This window comes from Lotus japonicus, chromosome 3 (genome assembly GCF_012489685.1).
Source record: "Lotus japonicus ecotype B-129 chromosome 3, LjGifu_v1.2".
In the NCBI taxonomy this organism is placed as follows: domain Eukaryota; kingdom Viridiplantae; phylum Streptophyta; class Magnoliopsida; order Fabales; family Fabaceae; genus Lotus; species Lotus japonicus.
The window spans coordinates 25,082,925-25,099,661 of NC_080043.1; the positions used below are offsets into that span (position 1 = coordinate 25,082,925).

General features: G+C 31.6%; 1 protein-coding gene across 1 annotated transcript; it reads left to right on the plus strand.

Moving 5' to 3' along the window:
- The first annotated feature begins 4,524 nt into the window (after window positions 1-4,524).
- LOC130748765 (probable F-box protein At2g36090) lies at window positions 4,525-6,013 on the plus strand. The gene has a single exon (XM_057602008.1). The coding sequence runs from the start codon at window positions 4,773-4,775 to the stop codon at window positions 5,754-5,756; it is 984 nt and encodes a 327-aa protein (XP_057457991.1). The 5' UTR covers window positions 4,525-4,772; the 3' UTR covers window positions 5,757-6,013.
- Window positions 6,014-16,737: the final 10,724 nt, after the last annotated feature.

The window sequence follows — 16,737 nt, forward strand, 5'->3', positions numbered from 1 at the left end:
ACATAATAATCTATTAAATTACTTAATGCACTAACCACACTAAAAAGAATTTGAAGGTACCACATTATTTGCTATTGAGTTTTGTCTTCTTGATTGGGCAATAACACAAATGATACGCAAAGTATTGTAGGTAAGTTTTGTCTAATTTAACCCTATCTTAACAGAAATGACAATTTTTTTATAGGTATTCTTCATATGAAACACTCTTATTTTATTCAGGAATGTCTACATCTTAACAAGACTAATATCAAAACTCAATACTGATTGTTCATGACTTACATTCTCAATTTTCATTTTGTGCGTTTTAAGACCGGTTTTTTGCGGCTTATGAGCTTTGTATGAAGGTCACTATTGTAGTTCTGATTTTGTACAATTGTTAGAGTGGGCCATGATCTTGCTTTCATTTTAATTGTGTTGTGTTATCTTTTATTTGTAGAAATGACAATAGTGCTACTGGCTATATTTTTTAGCTAAGTCTGTTTGGGTGAAGGTGAACCCTGAGACTTGCTTCTATCATTGATCATGTCATCATGATGTTTTTTTTGAAACATATAATTTATTTTAAATTTTCATCCAATTTTCTTTTTATAAGCCACTTGACGGAAGTTGGAAATATGAAATTTAATACGTGACATTTTTTCCTTGGTTTTGATGAACGTATATCAAAAATCAAACATGATAATGGGCACCGACGTGAATCACGTGATTGATAACAAACCACATAAGAGCAATGTGATACTCGTTTGGTTACTAGGTGATCTCAACAAACTACAAAAGTTGTACCGGTTTTTTTAATTAATTTTTCTAAAAAACGATTTTAATACCAAACATATGAATATCAGCTGAAGAAGTTTGATCTACATTCTGAAATTAATTTTTTTTGGGAAACCAAAAATATATTAATATAAGGAAGTAATGACAAAGCCCCAATTAAAATTTAAAGAGAAGGGCTCAATTTACTCCAGGAGTAAGTTAAAACTTACTCCAAATCTTGGCCCTTAATTTTATTAAAAATTAAAGGGTGAGATTAAAACTGAAAAACCTCTCACGTGATTTCCTCTTCCAAGATTTCATCTAATCTTTTTGTAAAAACCTAGAGAAAACACTACCTCATGTTCTTAATCCTCAATCTGAACTGCATACGTATAATCTCATTTTCTTCTCGTTCTCGTCATATTCTTAATAAATCATGCCACATGTTTCTCCTGTACTCATGAATCAAGATTACAATCCTAATATCCTATTATTGGTCACAATTTTAAGCTGCTATGAATGGAATTCTAATTGGTCAAAATTTTAACCTTCTTTGGATCCAATCCTATTACTTTTGTGGTCCTTGTGGCAGAAACATTAAGAACTCAACTTTGAATCCAATTCTTCCTTGTCCTACGTTTATCCATTGTGAATTTCTGTTGTCACTGCCGTGGAGGTTACTCCCACTCACGCGGCCTTAAAAAGTTGCTCACAGGGATGTCGTTTCAATTGCTTCAGATTAAGGTGAATTTAGAATTTAATGAAAAGAAGGTGTTGATATTGAGGATTAAGAACAGGAGGAGGTGGTGTTTCCTCTAGGTTTTCACAAAAAGATGAAGGAGAAATCTTGGCAAGAGAGATCATGTGAGACGTTTTTCAGTTTTAATCTCTCCCTTTAATTTTTAATAAAATCAAAGGTCAAGATTTGGAGTAAGAAACTTACTCCTGGAGTAAATGGAGCCCTCCTCAAATTTAAAAGGTAAAATGATTTTTATCTTGTAAACAACGATGGATCACCTTTCTAAAATTAACTTGAGATTATATATCAAGTTTCAGAGTGAATGTTCAATTACGTTAAAAGGCTTCATGTATAATGGGAGTGGTCCTATCTACTTCAAGAAATACAGATGAAATTGCGAATTTTAAGTTTGTACGTATAAGAAAAAATGATTTATTTTCTATAAATATTATGTTAACTTGAAGGTTTTTTCTTTGGTTACAATTTTTTTAACAATACTTTCAGAATGTAGTTATATTTTTTCAATATTTTCACAGGTATCAAATAACCGGCTGACATGAGACTAATTCTCTCAAGACTTGGAGATCATTTTAGGTGATTATGTCTCTCATAACAATTTTTTCTCCATACGCATGCATTGACCAAGATCGAACCTCAAACTAAATGCTTAAAGAACTCAACTATCTAGTTATGCTAAACCTTGGTACGGTTTTCAACTTTTTTTTTACTAGTTGTTAACTTCTCAAAATATTTTATTTTAATATGGCCAAAACATACTTAAAATTTAGAAGTGTAACAAATGAGCTCATAAATCCCTATCCAAAGAAATCATGTTACACTAAAAATGTACTTTTGTTTTGCAAACAAACATATATTTTTAGGTATTGGAATATTTGTTTTTTTTTTGTTGTTTCAGAAAAATATATTTGGTTTTTTTATAAGATCTAAATTATTATTATTTCCTTTGAAGATCATTATTTTATTCTTTCAAAAAAGGATCATTATTTTATTAAAAAATAAAATAAAAATTTAAAAAGATGTGGATATTAAAAAAACAAATCAAATGATTTAGTCTAAAAAGTAATACTAAAATTTCAAAGATTCATTTACTAGTGTTAGTGAAATAAACTCATTTACCACACACATTTATATTTTTAATTAATTAAAATTTATCATGGGTTACTTAATTAAATAATAGTTAAATTAGTTGAAGCACCTAAACACACTATTATGACGAATGATATTATTGAAAAAGAAGAGAAAAGTATATCGAAAATGAGGTATATATAAATAAAGTGAGAGTGTGAATGAATCATATCTCTGTAGCTGAATAGTTAAGAAAGGCTTGCATTTTACTCTATTTTTCTGATTTGGAATAATTTTAAGCTAGCATTACTAGAGAACCAGTAATTTTTCAATTAAATAAACTAGTTTTATACAATTTTTCAAAAATTAATTTAATCAGTCAATAAATAATTTTAATTGTAACAAAATTTGGCCAAAATTCCTTATTGTAAAAAAACAACTTACATTTGCTAAATTTAACAAATTTTAATTGGTTTATACATCCCCTAAAAAAATTGGTTTACACACACACACACACACATATATATATATATATATATATGAGGATGTATCATGTGAGAAAGGTGTTCTTATGTGAGAACATGAGAATAAATCATGACCGTTAGATCTAATCATGAATGGTCCAGATTAAAACATTAAGTCATGTGAGTTTTTAAGAAAGTCACATGACTTTTTTAATTGATCATGTGAGCATTAAATTGTTTTAATCTGGACCGTTCATGACATGATCTAACGGTCATGATTTATTCTCATTTTTTCACATAAAAACATCTTTCTCATATGATACATCCCCTATATATATATATATACATATATATACAGGGCCGTGTACACCACTAGACCAATTAGGCAATTGCCTAAGACCTCCCAATATATTTAAGGCCCCAAAAAAAATTAGCACATGCAGATTTACTACTAAGACTTAAGAAATGTAATAAAATAATGAAAAACTAAGTAATATCAATGGCAACATAGGAAATGCAACGTGAGAACTTAGAAGTGCAACTTTAATAGTTATTAGTAGTAGTATTTTGTATTAACAAATTTACATTTTCCAAAAAATAAGTAAATAAAATCTATGTTATTTTTACTATCTCACAATTGAAAAAAATAATTTCTCTTCCTCATAATAGTTATTCTCTAAAAAAAGAATTTTTTTCACGTTAAAGTAAATTATTAAATGAGATATTTGACATTAAAGTGTTGCAAAATCTCACATCGTTTCATTCATTGTGTTCCTGATTTTGTTGTTCATAACTCTTTTTATTTATTTTGTTGTATAAAACTCTGATAAATGATTTCGCAGTTTAAAAAACTAGAAGATTAATATAAAAATTGATAATTGATATGATATATCAGGTCTCTTTCAAATTCTTGTCAAAATAAAATCACTTTAATATTTTTTCCTTAGGCCCAAAAACTCTATACACGACCCTATATATATATATATGTATATATATATATATATCACAATAAAATTTTCCAATCAGTGTACATATCCCGTTATAAAACCATTTTCTATTATTTATGAATCTTTTATATCAACCACATGTATCTTACAAGTTACGTAATAGTAAACCATAAACAATTAGCACAAGTGCGTAATCAAGTGTCAAGTTTAAGATATAAGACCACTCTTTATTTTATTGTTTTGAAATACAACTGTTAAATTAGCCGTCCGTATACAATATAAAACTAAAAAATGAAGGTTAATTCCAACTTGAATAGTCAATAGAACAAAAACGAAAAGGTGAATATCATTCAAGTTTAACGGTGTTGACCGTTATTTCTTTCTTAATTACCTTCCCACAAGTTGATTGATATTTTGCTAGTTGCTAGTTGCTGGTTGCTAGTTGCTACCCCACACACAAAAAGTCAAAAAGTCACCAAAACGCGAGTGAGAGCGAGTCTCTTCTCTAATAATCCCGCGTCCTCCTACCACTACCACTTACATGATACAACATGCATACATAACACACCCCCAATTAGGCAATTATGAACCCCACACCTCATCTAGCTCCTACTACTATATATAAAACCCACACCTCTTCCTTCTTCACTCACTCACTCATTACACATCACCATATATATCCTTATCCTTCAAATACTATACCACAAATAGAATCATCCTTTCAACTCAACTCATACACACCAATTTGAATATTCATCATTCATTTTGTGGCAATATTTATCCATGGCTAATTCAACAAACTCCGCCACCACCATCACCGCCCTCCACTCTGATATCATCCAATCCCACATCCTTACTCGCCTCGACGGCCCCACTTTAGCCTCCACCTCTTCCTCCACCTCCCACCTCCGCAGCCTCTGCACCCAAAACCCCCTCTGGCGGGAAATCTGCACCGCCACGTGGCCCTCCCTCCAACAACCCCTAGCCGACTCCCTCATCTCCACCTTCCCCACCGCCCACCGCTCTATCTTCTCCGACTCCTTCCCTTCCCTCCACGACTCTCCTCTCCCCCACAAGCTACCACCCTCGCCGCCTCCGCCGGAGCTCATCTCCGCCGTGGACTTATACTACAAGGGCAAACCCGTCCTTTCCAGAGTCATCCGCACCGAGACAGAAAAGAGCTGGTTCCTCACCTCCCCTCTCTGGATCGACCTCCTCGAAACCAACGAGATGGTCCAAACTCCGGTGAAGCTCGCCCCAAACGTGGAAGACCGAGAATGGCTGAATCACGTGGAGGAGAATCTTACCCTCAGCTGGATCGTGATAAACCCGGCCAATCAGCGGGCGGCGAATTTGTCCAGCCGGTTCCCGGTGTCGGTGCGGCGGCACTGGTTTACCGGCGAGGTGGAGATTCTCTACGCCGTGGCGATGGGGGCGGTGCAGTGGACGGTGAAGGTCACGTGCTGCGGGAAGGCCGGCGGTGAGATGCACGTGCGGGAGGTTAGTCTCGCGATGGAGGATGCAGACGGGAGGCACGTGATAGGGGGGGAGTGTATGATGGTTTTGCAGGCGGCGATGGAGGGTGGGAAGAGGAGGAAGGTGGTGGCGGAGGAAGCGAAGAAGAGTTTTGAGAGATTTTGTTTGGTGAAGAGAGAGAGGAGAGAGAGGAGATTGAAGAGAGAGAAAGCGTTGGATATGAGTGTTATGCTTGTTTCTTTTGCTGTTGTTTTCACTTTGCTCTTTCGGTTAGTGACCTATTGGGCTTGAAGATTGAACCAAAACGACGTCGCTTTTGGATTTTAATTTCATCCTTGTACAGTAAAGGACTCTAATTACACAAAAATATAAGTTAAAGTTGTTTAAAAAAATGTTACATACAGAAAATGGGAGAGAATTGTAAGAGAAAAAACAGAGTAATTAAGCTAGTAGTATTTGTCTCTTATTCAAGTTTGTTAATTCATTCTTCTTTTGGCCGATTACCATGTAACCTGGCTCGGTTATAAATTTAATAAAATATTTATGCATATCCTAGTTTTATTTATACTTGATTTCCTTCTCCATACACATTATTTAGAGATTGAATTTTTAACTAAATGCTTAAGAAGTTTAACCATTGAAATTTGTCACTATAATGTATGTACTTTGATTGATAAATTAAGGGTCTGTTTGATTGTGTTTTTAATTTTCTTGTTTCCAAAACTGTTTTGTAAAATAATTTTTAAAAACTATTTTTTGAGAACAATAGAAAAAAAAAACTTGTTTGGTAATTTGATTTTGAAAACTATTTTAGAAATAAAAAAACAAAAAAACCTGTTTGATAAATTTGTTCCAAAAACATGTTTTAGAAACTAAAAAATATAAAACCTGTTTGAATACATCTTTAGAAGTCAAATTAATTTTCACTCCCCAAAATTACCAAAGACTTTTTCTTATACTTTTATTTATTAATGAAAAAATATTCGTGAAAATAATTGTTAACGATGAATGTAAAAAATTAGTAAGAAACCATAAACCTTAAAAATGAGTATACTAAGATATATAAAATATCATCAATGTATAATAATCCTTAATCCTAAAATCAATATAATTATAACTTAATAAATAAAGTAAGAACATAAATTAAATTTGATAAACTAGTCATTTCGATGTGCCCACATCATATTTGCAATCTGATCTCTATATGTTGCCATTTGCATTGCTCCTTCATCGGATAACCTTGATAAGTTGTCATTATTGGAGTTTGTTCCCTCTATGCCAGAACCTTCATTCATGGTGCTAGAACCTTCATTCATTGCATCAATTTCTATAGGATCCATCCCTTCCCATATTGTAAATAATTCATCACATAGATTCCACTTACTTATATAATTATGAATAGCACAACATGCTGTCACTATGAGCCGCTGCCTAACAGGTTTATATGAAGTCATCAATTTTAAAATTGGGAATCTATTTTTTAAGACTCCAAAGCAACGCTCAATCGTCATCCTTAGAGATGAGTGCCTGTAGTTAAATAATTCTTCACGACTCCTAGGTTGTCTACCTTGGCCCCTATATTCTTGTGCATGATATCTTTCACCCCTATAAGGGGGGAGGAAACCTCCGGTACATGGGTAGCCAGAATCAACAAGATAAAAAAAACTTGTATCAACGAACTATGTATTAATTTTGATTCTTTATTTTAATTACACAAAAAACTCTCATTATAAATGATAATATTTACCTGTAGGTGGCCAAGGAAATTCTGCATTTAAATTGGTGAGTGCATCCAAAAAAACCTTTGCATCATGTGCACTTCCTTCCCATCCTGAATACACATATGTGAACATCATATTGAAATCGCATGCACACATAACATTTTGTGTGACTGTTGTCTTTCTACCCCTGCATGACACTTGTTTTTCAGCAGGAACCCATGCGCTTACATGTGTACCATCGATTGCACCTACACAATTCTATAACAAAAGCCAAATAAAAGAAATGTAAAGTAGATCAAAGCAAATATCGTAAGACATTTATATACATATGACATTTATGATGAAGTGAATTACCTTGAACCAAGGATAATATTTCTTGTTATTCTTAATTCTATCAGGCAATTCTGTGGACTCTAGTTTAATCAACTCTTTTCCCAGCCGACATACTGACCTTAATACTTCCTTGAAGTAACGAGAATCTGTTTCTGTGGAATGTTGGAAGCGGTTAGCAACAACTCTATGGCGAACAGTGTGACCAACTATGAACAAAAACATGGCAACTTTTTCTTCAAGAAGGACATCTCTTGAGTCGCTCAAGTAGTTATTTCCCCTCATTTCATTGCAAAAATTAATAAAACATGTCTTGTCCATTCGAAATAAGTCAAAGCAAGTTGTTCCAGTTCCATTTAACACCTCAGCTACAAATCCACGACCATTTAGAGCAGAATCTTGCACCCTTGCTTTATTTAAAATTTTTTGGTAATATTGATAAACCGTGTCAACTATCATTAATTCATCATCATCACTTGAAGAAAAAGAATCATCAGAGCTACAAGCATCACTTGCTGAGGAGTTTATGTTATCATCCATTAAAACTATAACCTGTCATGAAATTCCAAAACAATGCATTAATAAATAGCAATTCAATCAATAAAATCTTATCAAATGAATAATACTAATGGAGGATAATGAACATAATACACCATAATACTGAAAAAGGTCTTTGAAATCAATCATTCCAATCAAGTCTAAGTAATAAAGAAAATACACCATAAGTATATCCAATTATAAATGTAACTTAAAAGAAGCAAACTTTAGCCTTAAAGTCTAACTAGCCACCCCTTTCTCCTATCACTAGGCATGGTAAGAAATGTTTCTCTCCACACAAGTTTCTCAAATTTTTCTATGGCTTTTGCAAAAACATCATCTGAAATATCTTCAATCTCTCCAAGAACAGTCATACACTTGGCATACACTTGGCCATAGAATAATCACAAGTATTCTCCACACTCTTAGCCATAAGTCTCTCTGCTCTAGCAAAATTAACCACTGCCCTCGCCTTAGACGCTTCAGTCCATGCCGCAAGTGCATCTCCCATTTGATTTGATTTAGACTCTTTCTTGGGTTTATGCTCTTTTATAGGCATTTTTCGTTTTCCACTACGTGAGATATGCTCCACTTCATCATCAGTACTATCCTTATCAACATTTACATGAACCCCAGTGTTAAGGTATTGATCTTCAAGTTCATTTTCTTCATCTGTATTTGGTGGATCTTGGGTGGAGGAATGATGAAGTACTCCAGTTGCAGTACTTCTATTGAATATGATACCCAATAACTTATAATGCTCACATCCTTTCTTCTGAAATTGAGCAGCTTCTTTATGTGCCTAAAATAAAGCAAGTAACTAGTGAGCTATTTGTTGAGAAAATTTGCATAATATTCCTTGCTAAACTAAATCATACCCGAATGTAAGTTTGCCAGACTTCTTCACTTGCAGTAACAGTGTTGGTTTCCGGATCCCAACCAAATCCAGTGGTTTGCAAGAGTAAAGCAAACTCACGATGCATTGTACGCAATCTATTCATCTTTTGTTTTACTTGTTTAACAGTAAATGAACGATTTGTCATGGAATTCAATTTAGCAGTCATTGAATTCCATATTTTAGAGTGAAATACACCATTTGGCATATTTCCTTTTGTGACTTCATCAACCATAATGTCTATAAAACATTTGACAATTGAGGCAGACCAAATCTTGGACTCATTTTTTTCAACATTAGAATCCATCTATCATAAATGAACATTGAAGTAAGTAGACTATAAGTAACTCACATGTGCTTAAAAAATCAGTTTATAGATTCTTTTGACAAGCACAAAGCAGTTGATACTTGATAGATACACATCTCTTACGGGAAAGAATAGATACAACCACGTTCTCATACCAAATTTAGGGTCTAAAGTGGGATGAGTCAATAATATAGTGACCAGAAAAAGAAAATCAGAATAGATACAAACAACCATGTTCAAATAAACAATTCTTGCATCACAACTGATATTGACAAATGAGTAAACTTCACTTTATATGACAATATATAGAGTTCAAAATAGTCTGGACACAAATCAAAGTTTGAAATATGAGTGTAATTTATATAACCTGCTAAATGAAATTTAATTTTTTTTGTAATAAGCAAAACTGCATTCAAGGATATACACTATCAACTGTGATTAAGGTCTGCCACTAAACCAGAATTTATATAGAAACGTGACAAAGATTTGATAACCAAGGATGATTGGATTACTTTAAACTAGGTAAATTCATAATTTACTTGAACCTGGAATCCCCCAAGGTCATGCTATCATCTTTGTGCCTATAATTGTAGGCCCTAAACAAGTGCTAATCATCTTCTAATTGCCACAAGTATGTAAACAAGCATCCCATGTTACTTTGCATATTTCAGAACTCTTGTACCTAATTCTAATTCTAATTTTGAAGGTCACGAACTGCATGTTTGGCACATTAATTTTTCTTATAACTGTTAAACAACAATGACAAAAATGAATAATAATTTTAGAAAGCTCATGGTTTTTTTTTCTTTCTTTACCATGTTCTTAAAATATTCACCTTTTCAGAAATATGTGAACCTCATAACAGAACCCCCAATACACCCAATAGTAAAGGGTTAGCACAAAATTGACTCATTCACTACCATTCTAGGAGTCTACCTCAGTACACCCTACCTTCCAATTGCAATAACAGAACCCAAACCTAGCTAATTGAAAATCAGAACCCAAAAGAATGAAGAGTAAAGCCAAAAACGAAAACGAAAATAAAAAATTGTCACTCAATTCAACAAAAACGAAATCGAATCAGAAAGAAGAGTATAGCAAAAACCAAACGTGAAAAAAATTTCTCAGTCAATTCAATAATTACATAAACGAAAACGAATTTAGTTCACCATCATGTTAACTTCACCGAATCAATAATAAGAGAGAAAGAGGAGCAGATCATTGGCAAGAGAGGGAAAAGAAGAGGAGGAGCAAATTTACCTTGAGCAAGAGAGAGATCGAGTTCAAGCCGCAACCCACTGAGAAGAAGAAGCGTTCTGAACTTTGGCAGAATGAACGCGTTCTGTGTTATGTTGGGTAGAAACCCTATTTTCTAGTTGGTGATAATTACGACCGTGCCATTAATGAGAGATGCAAAAAACACCTTGTTCTCCGTGTTTTCTATGTTTTCAGAACAATAATCCAAAACTAGAAAACAAAAACAATTTTTTTCTGTTCTGATTTTTCTGTTTTAAAAACAAAAAAATAGGAAACAGTTTTTAAATCAATTTTGAGAAAACAACTTTATCAAGCAAGTTTTTTTGTTTTTAAATTTTATAAAACAGAAAACTGTTTTTAAAAACAGAAATCAAACAAGCCCTAAGTAACTTGACTTTTGCATTTTGTCAATGAAGATATATAAGTTGGTCAATATTAATCATTTGTAAAATTAGTTATGAGTTAGAAGAGTGTGGTTGATGTTATTGGTTGACAAACTTAATTAACACTTTATTTTATCTTCCTTTCAAGGTGTCCCAACAACACTAGCACTTTGAAAAAAATGGACACTAATTAAGTCTTGAAAGAGATGTATTGTGGAGAACTTAGTTGTATCTCACCAAATGCGCGCATTTTAGTTTACTTGACTACTTTCTATTTGGTTAAGGCAAATGTATAAACCACTAAAACGTTACTTGAAGTAGCATATGAGTTGATAAGTTACAACTAATTATTAATATTTGATTAGTTCTCCACTTCTCCTGATCAACTCGATATTAATGGAAACTAGCTATAGTTGGCTAGGAATGGATTAGTTGAACACAATGGGTGCTCTTTGTAACCTGTGTCTCTCGTGCAAGTCGCACCTACTGCATGAAGAAGTGAGAATATAATAGGACTAGCGAAGAAGTGGAGGTACGGTTATGAACTTATGATCAACTGATGGAGGAGGCTCTATACTTTTCTTTTTGGATAGAGAAAGGAGAAAAGTGGGCTTACGGTCCAAAGAAAGAAAACAAAAAAGTGGACCAAAAGATTCAAAACAAAAGTTATTGACAAAAAAAAAACGTTAAAAAAGTAAGAAGCTTGAAGCATTGAAAATAGAGAAAATAGAAATGTAAAGCTATGGTCCCCTTAACAAAATATAGTGGTGGACAAATTAGATTTTTGATATAAATTTAATTTGTACGCTACAAAAATCATTTGTTAGGAGAAATTATCACAATTTTTTAAATGTAAACAATCTCGACTTTAAATTGGATGAGGACACTTGTCAAAAGAAAACAAAAAATATTAGTATTATCCAAAAAAGATCTTGTGGAGTAGTTTGCCCCCACCCCTTTTGCATGAAAGGTGGATTCGTCCTATCCGAAGCAGATTTACATGGACCTATGATCTGTGAAAATTTTGTACCTTTGTAACATTACTATTTTAATAAGTTCGCTTAGAATGTGTGTAAACAAGGTTTTCAAAACCGTTAAAAAGGTGATCTAGTGGTAAGTAAAATAAATTTTCGTATGAATGAGAGCACAAGTTCAAATCTTAAAAAAAAAATTATTGGAAGGGACATGCAACCGTTTTCAGAACGAATGACGACATCTGTCAAATACCAAATAACGAGGTTTCAAAACTCACTCTTATTGAGTTCGGGATGGGGCATGAGCTTTTGACGTGATGCTACAATTCCACAAAATGTTTTTATAAAATTTACGGTTAAATATGGTTCTGGTTCCTGCAAAATAAGTGAGTTTTTATTTTGATTCCTCGTCAGAGTAAAGTTAAAAAAAATTTCTTCCCTTTAGGGAAATAACATAGTTTTGGAACAACATTGTTAAACCATTTTTTCTTTTGACCGATTACCCCTTTAGACTCAAGGTATTTTCACGTGTACAATTGTTGAATCAAGTTTAAATCTAATATTATATAGTTTGGGAGCTATTAGAATCTTATGTGTTAAGCATCTAGAGCTACGACACCTTTATGTACATGTGTCAAGCCTTCAAAATTCATCAAAATTTCAATATGAAAATTAAATAAATTATACACTAAACCTATACTATTTCATAATTTCAAAATTCAGAATATAAATTAAAGGAAAAAAAAAACTAACAACCATCATACACAGAATATTCTGAAAGGATACTCCGAATTAGTTTTTTTTAACTTACTCCAAATTTGTTGATTATTCATGGAATTGATTTTTGTTTTGAAAATTTTGAGATTAACAATGCAGCTGGTCATATATTCATTTATCTTCAACTAAAATAAAAGGCAATTTAAAAATACATATCATCAATATCAATATCAATATCAATCAATATATATTAGAAAAGAAGAACTCCTATCAGGCTGATTTAGTGACGTGTCATTCTCACGTTAATTCTTAGTGACGTGTCATTCCCACGTTAATTCTCATAAAAAAAAAATCCACGTGTCATTCTCAGGTTAATTCTCATAAAAAAATACATTTTAAATTTGAGATTTGATTAGGATTTAAGTTGTTTATTTCTTGATTTTATCTTAATTTATTTTTGATTTATTTTTGGAGTATTAATTAATTTTTATTGTATATTTATTCAATTTTCGGATTTTTAATTAATTCAGGATTTTATGAGTTTTTATTGTGATTTACTAGATTTTGATAGTTTTTATCTATATTTATTTAGTACCTTTTAAAATTTTAGATTTGATTAGGATTTAGGTTGTTTATTTCATGATTTTATCTTAATTTATCTTATTGTTTATTTTTATAATATTAATTTATTTATTTTGATTTAAAACCAAATCATTCAAAAAATGTATTACATGCAATATTTTTTTTTATATCTTCAAGTTTTGGCCTTGACCTGAAACTCTAAACATCTCATGGCATCTCCATGTCGAAGGATGATACTTTCATGGGCTCACCGGGCCGAGTTCACTCAGTTCTACCCACAAGCAGGGTAAGTAGCCATGGTCGTAACCCCCATGTTTGTTTACTCAATAAAGTTTTGTTCTTTTTACCAAAAAAATTGTGCGCTTTTTCGTTTGTTGTGTTTTGTGTAGGTGGGTGGAGCATGATCTATGGAGATCTTGGAGAGCGTGAAGGTGTGTATTTCTAAGGCTTGGACAAGGCTAATGATTTCAATTCTTTTCAATCAATATCTATTGAGAAGTTTATCCAAATTCCATACGGTCTCATATTCATGTTGAGCACCTCCCTAGCTAACACATAAGGGGACATAAATAGCTCCACTGAGTATAATTCCTTTTGCAAAGAAAACTTCGCAATATGAACAAGAGTAACAAGGGAGTGAGTGACCGTGAGGCAACCAACCAAATAACAGGGATGATTTAACATCAGGCAAGGTAGGTGTCCATTAGGACCTCTCTAGGATGTTTGTTCAATACTTTTTATTTGAGTATTCAGGCAAGGTGGGTGTCCATTAGGACATCTCTAGGATGTTTGTTCAATACCTTTTTATTTGAGTATGCAAGTGTCAAAATTTATAGCCTAACATGTTGATTTCTTTTGTTTGTTGGCCTAAACTATTTATATTTTAAAAAGAAACAAAAAGGCTCGAATGTAGGATGGGGTGGTCAACTGCGACATTTCCTTTGAAGATCATCCCGCACCGCCGGCAGCTGCAAACATTGTCATGTCCTCCAAGGTTCACGATTCTCTCTTCAGTGGTGGCGGTATCATGTTGCTATTTAGATTGCTTGATTCTGCGCTATTCTTTCTCTTCATTCGGTTTTCTATTCATTTCTGCCTGTTTGAATTCATTGAATTGATAATCGAAATGATTCTTACGGTGGTTAGGAAATTAAGATAGCTGATTCCTGAAATTGGTTTCTGAATTGCATTGTGAATTTTCAATGTCATCGTTTAGCCAATATATAATTATGTGTTATGTTACGACTATGTATACTTTGATATTTTTGTGAATTATGTACTTATATGTTATGATTCACTGTTACTGTACTCCTCAGGAACTATCAAATATGTGAGGTATGTGGAAAGGTAGTGTGATTCATTTCACCTTGCAATTTAGATTTTTTTCATAGTTTTGGTGGGATTCTTCTACAACTGAATACCTATAGGTTAGTGTTAATTTGGAATTGCCAAAACCTGTTGCTAGGTTGTATTTTTTTTCTCTTCTGGAATGGTGAACTTTCTTTAGAATTTTATGGTCCCTTATTTGCTTAAGCTAAATCATGAGAACATTTATTTGTTTGCATATGAACTTTTTGTTGTATATTTTATTAATATTTCAAAAGATTTAAAGTGAATTTAAATTAAAAATATTTATCTATTTATGATTGGAATCCCGTTTATGTTTACAATTAAAATATTTATTACATGGTCAATATGTTACTATTCAATATTCCCCTCTCTGTTCTTGCATCAGTTTTCTTTGTGCCAACCGTTACCTTCCCACTCATAATGTAAATGGTAAAAGGTTTTCAATTCCCGTGAGAAACATACTGCCAGTCCACTAGCACCTTTCATAAGTTCTAAACCCTAAAGTTACATATTCCCTTAAGAGTGTTAATTAATTTTTATCGTATTTTTATTGAATTATCAGATTTTTATTTAATTCAGGATTTTATGAGTTTTTATTGTGATTTGCTAAACTATTGTAGCTTTTATCTATCTTTAATTAGTACCTTTTTAAATTTTAGATTTGATTATGATTTAGGCTGTTTATTTCTTGATTTTATATTTGGTCTTTTATTTTATTTTGAGAGTATTAATTAATTCTTATGGTGTCTTTATTGAATTTTAGGACTTTATTTAAGTTATGATTTTATAAGTTTTTATTGTGATTTGTTAGATTTTGATGGTTTTTATCTATCTTTAATTAATACCTTTTTAAATTTTAGATTTGATTAGGATTTATGTTGTTTATTTCTTAATTTTTTCTCACTTTATCTTATTTTTATTTAATGTTAATTCCAGGAAAATGGAGCTGATCTGGTGCTGAGGGTCCACAGAGCTACCATGGACACGTAGAGATTTGATGGTTGCTAGGTGAACTTGACAGAGTTTTTCATTAGTTGCAGACTAGAGCTTATAGGTTACTACCTATAAGATTTGATGTACATTTATGGAGGGTGAAAGGATATTACTCCAGCAAATCAACCATTATTAATGTGATTGCAGCCATTATTAATTTTAAAATCTTATTTTTAACTATAGAGATTTATTTATGTATATGTAACGTGAGATTTTATTTTATATAAAAACTATCATTGTAAAATCTTCTTTTTAACACTATAGATTTCTTTATGTATATGTAACGTGAGATTTTATAAAACCCCAAGGATTTCTCTATACAGTTAACTTCTTTATTTCTCTGATAAATGAGAATCCATTTAGTAAGATGATTTGCATCTAAGGCTGCTTTGAAATCTAAAAGCTATTGTTGTTTGTATTTGAGTATAATTTTCAGTTAATATGTTTTAATTTTAAACTACAATAATGCTACCTACGTGAGATTTTGTTTTATATAAAATGTATCATCAGATTTTTTTTAAACAATCATTATATTCTAAACTAATTGATTGATATTACGTTAAATTTCAAATAAAATCAAATGGGATACCAATCGAATGCATTCAATTACAAATGAAGAGGAGAAATTTCTGCACCTAAAATTCATTTGCAAAACAAATCTATCTTGGCTAATTTGAAAATTTTAAATCTATATTAAAAGTATCATTATGAAATTTATAAGATTTTGTTTCTTTGATAAATGAGAATCCATTGAGTAAGATGATTTGCATCTAAGTCTGCTCTGATACCTAAAAGCGGCTGTTGTTTGTATTTGCGTATAATTTTCAATTGATATGTTTTAATTTTAAACTACTATAATGCTATCTAAGTGAGATTTTGTTTTATATAAAAAGTATCATTTATACTTTTTTTTTATATAATCATTATAATCTAAACTATTTAATTGATATTATTTTAATAGAAAAAATTTAATATAATTAACTTTAGTATTGTTTTCAAAATTTTAAGAGTGTATATTTATATATGTATTTAACTATAATAATTTGATAGTAAGAAAAGTACGAGGAATACAAAATATTAATACATATGTACTATAAAATTATTACCTAAATTTATTAGTGCTAATAAATTAGAGTTAAAAAAATAAAATTCATTTTTCTATAACTTAAGTGTATTTTTAATAATTTAAACAATAATTATATATTTATGTATTGTTATATATCTAA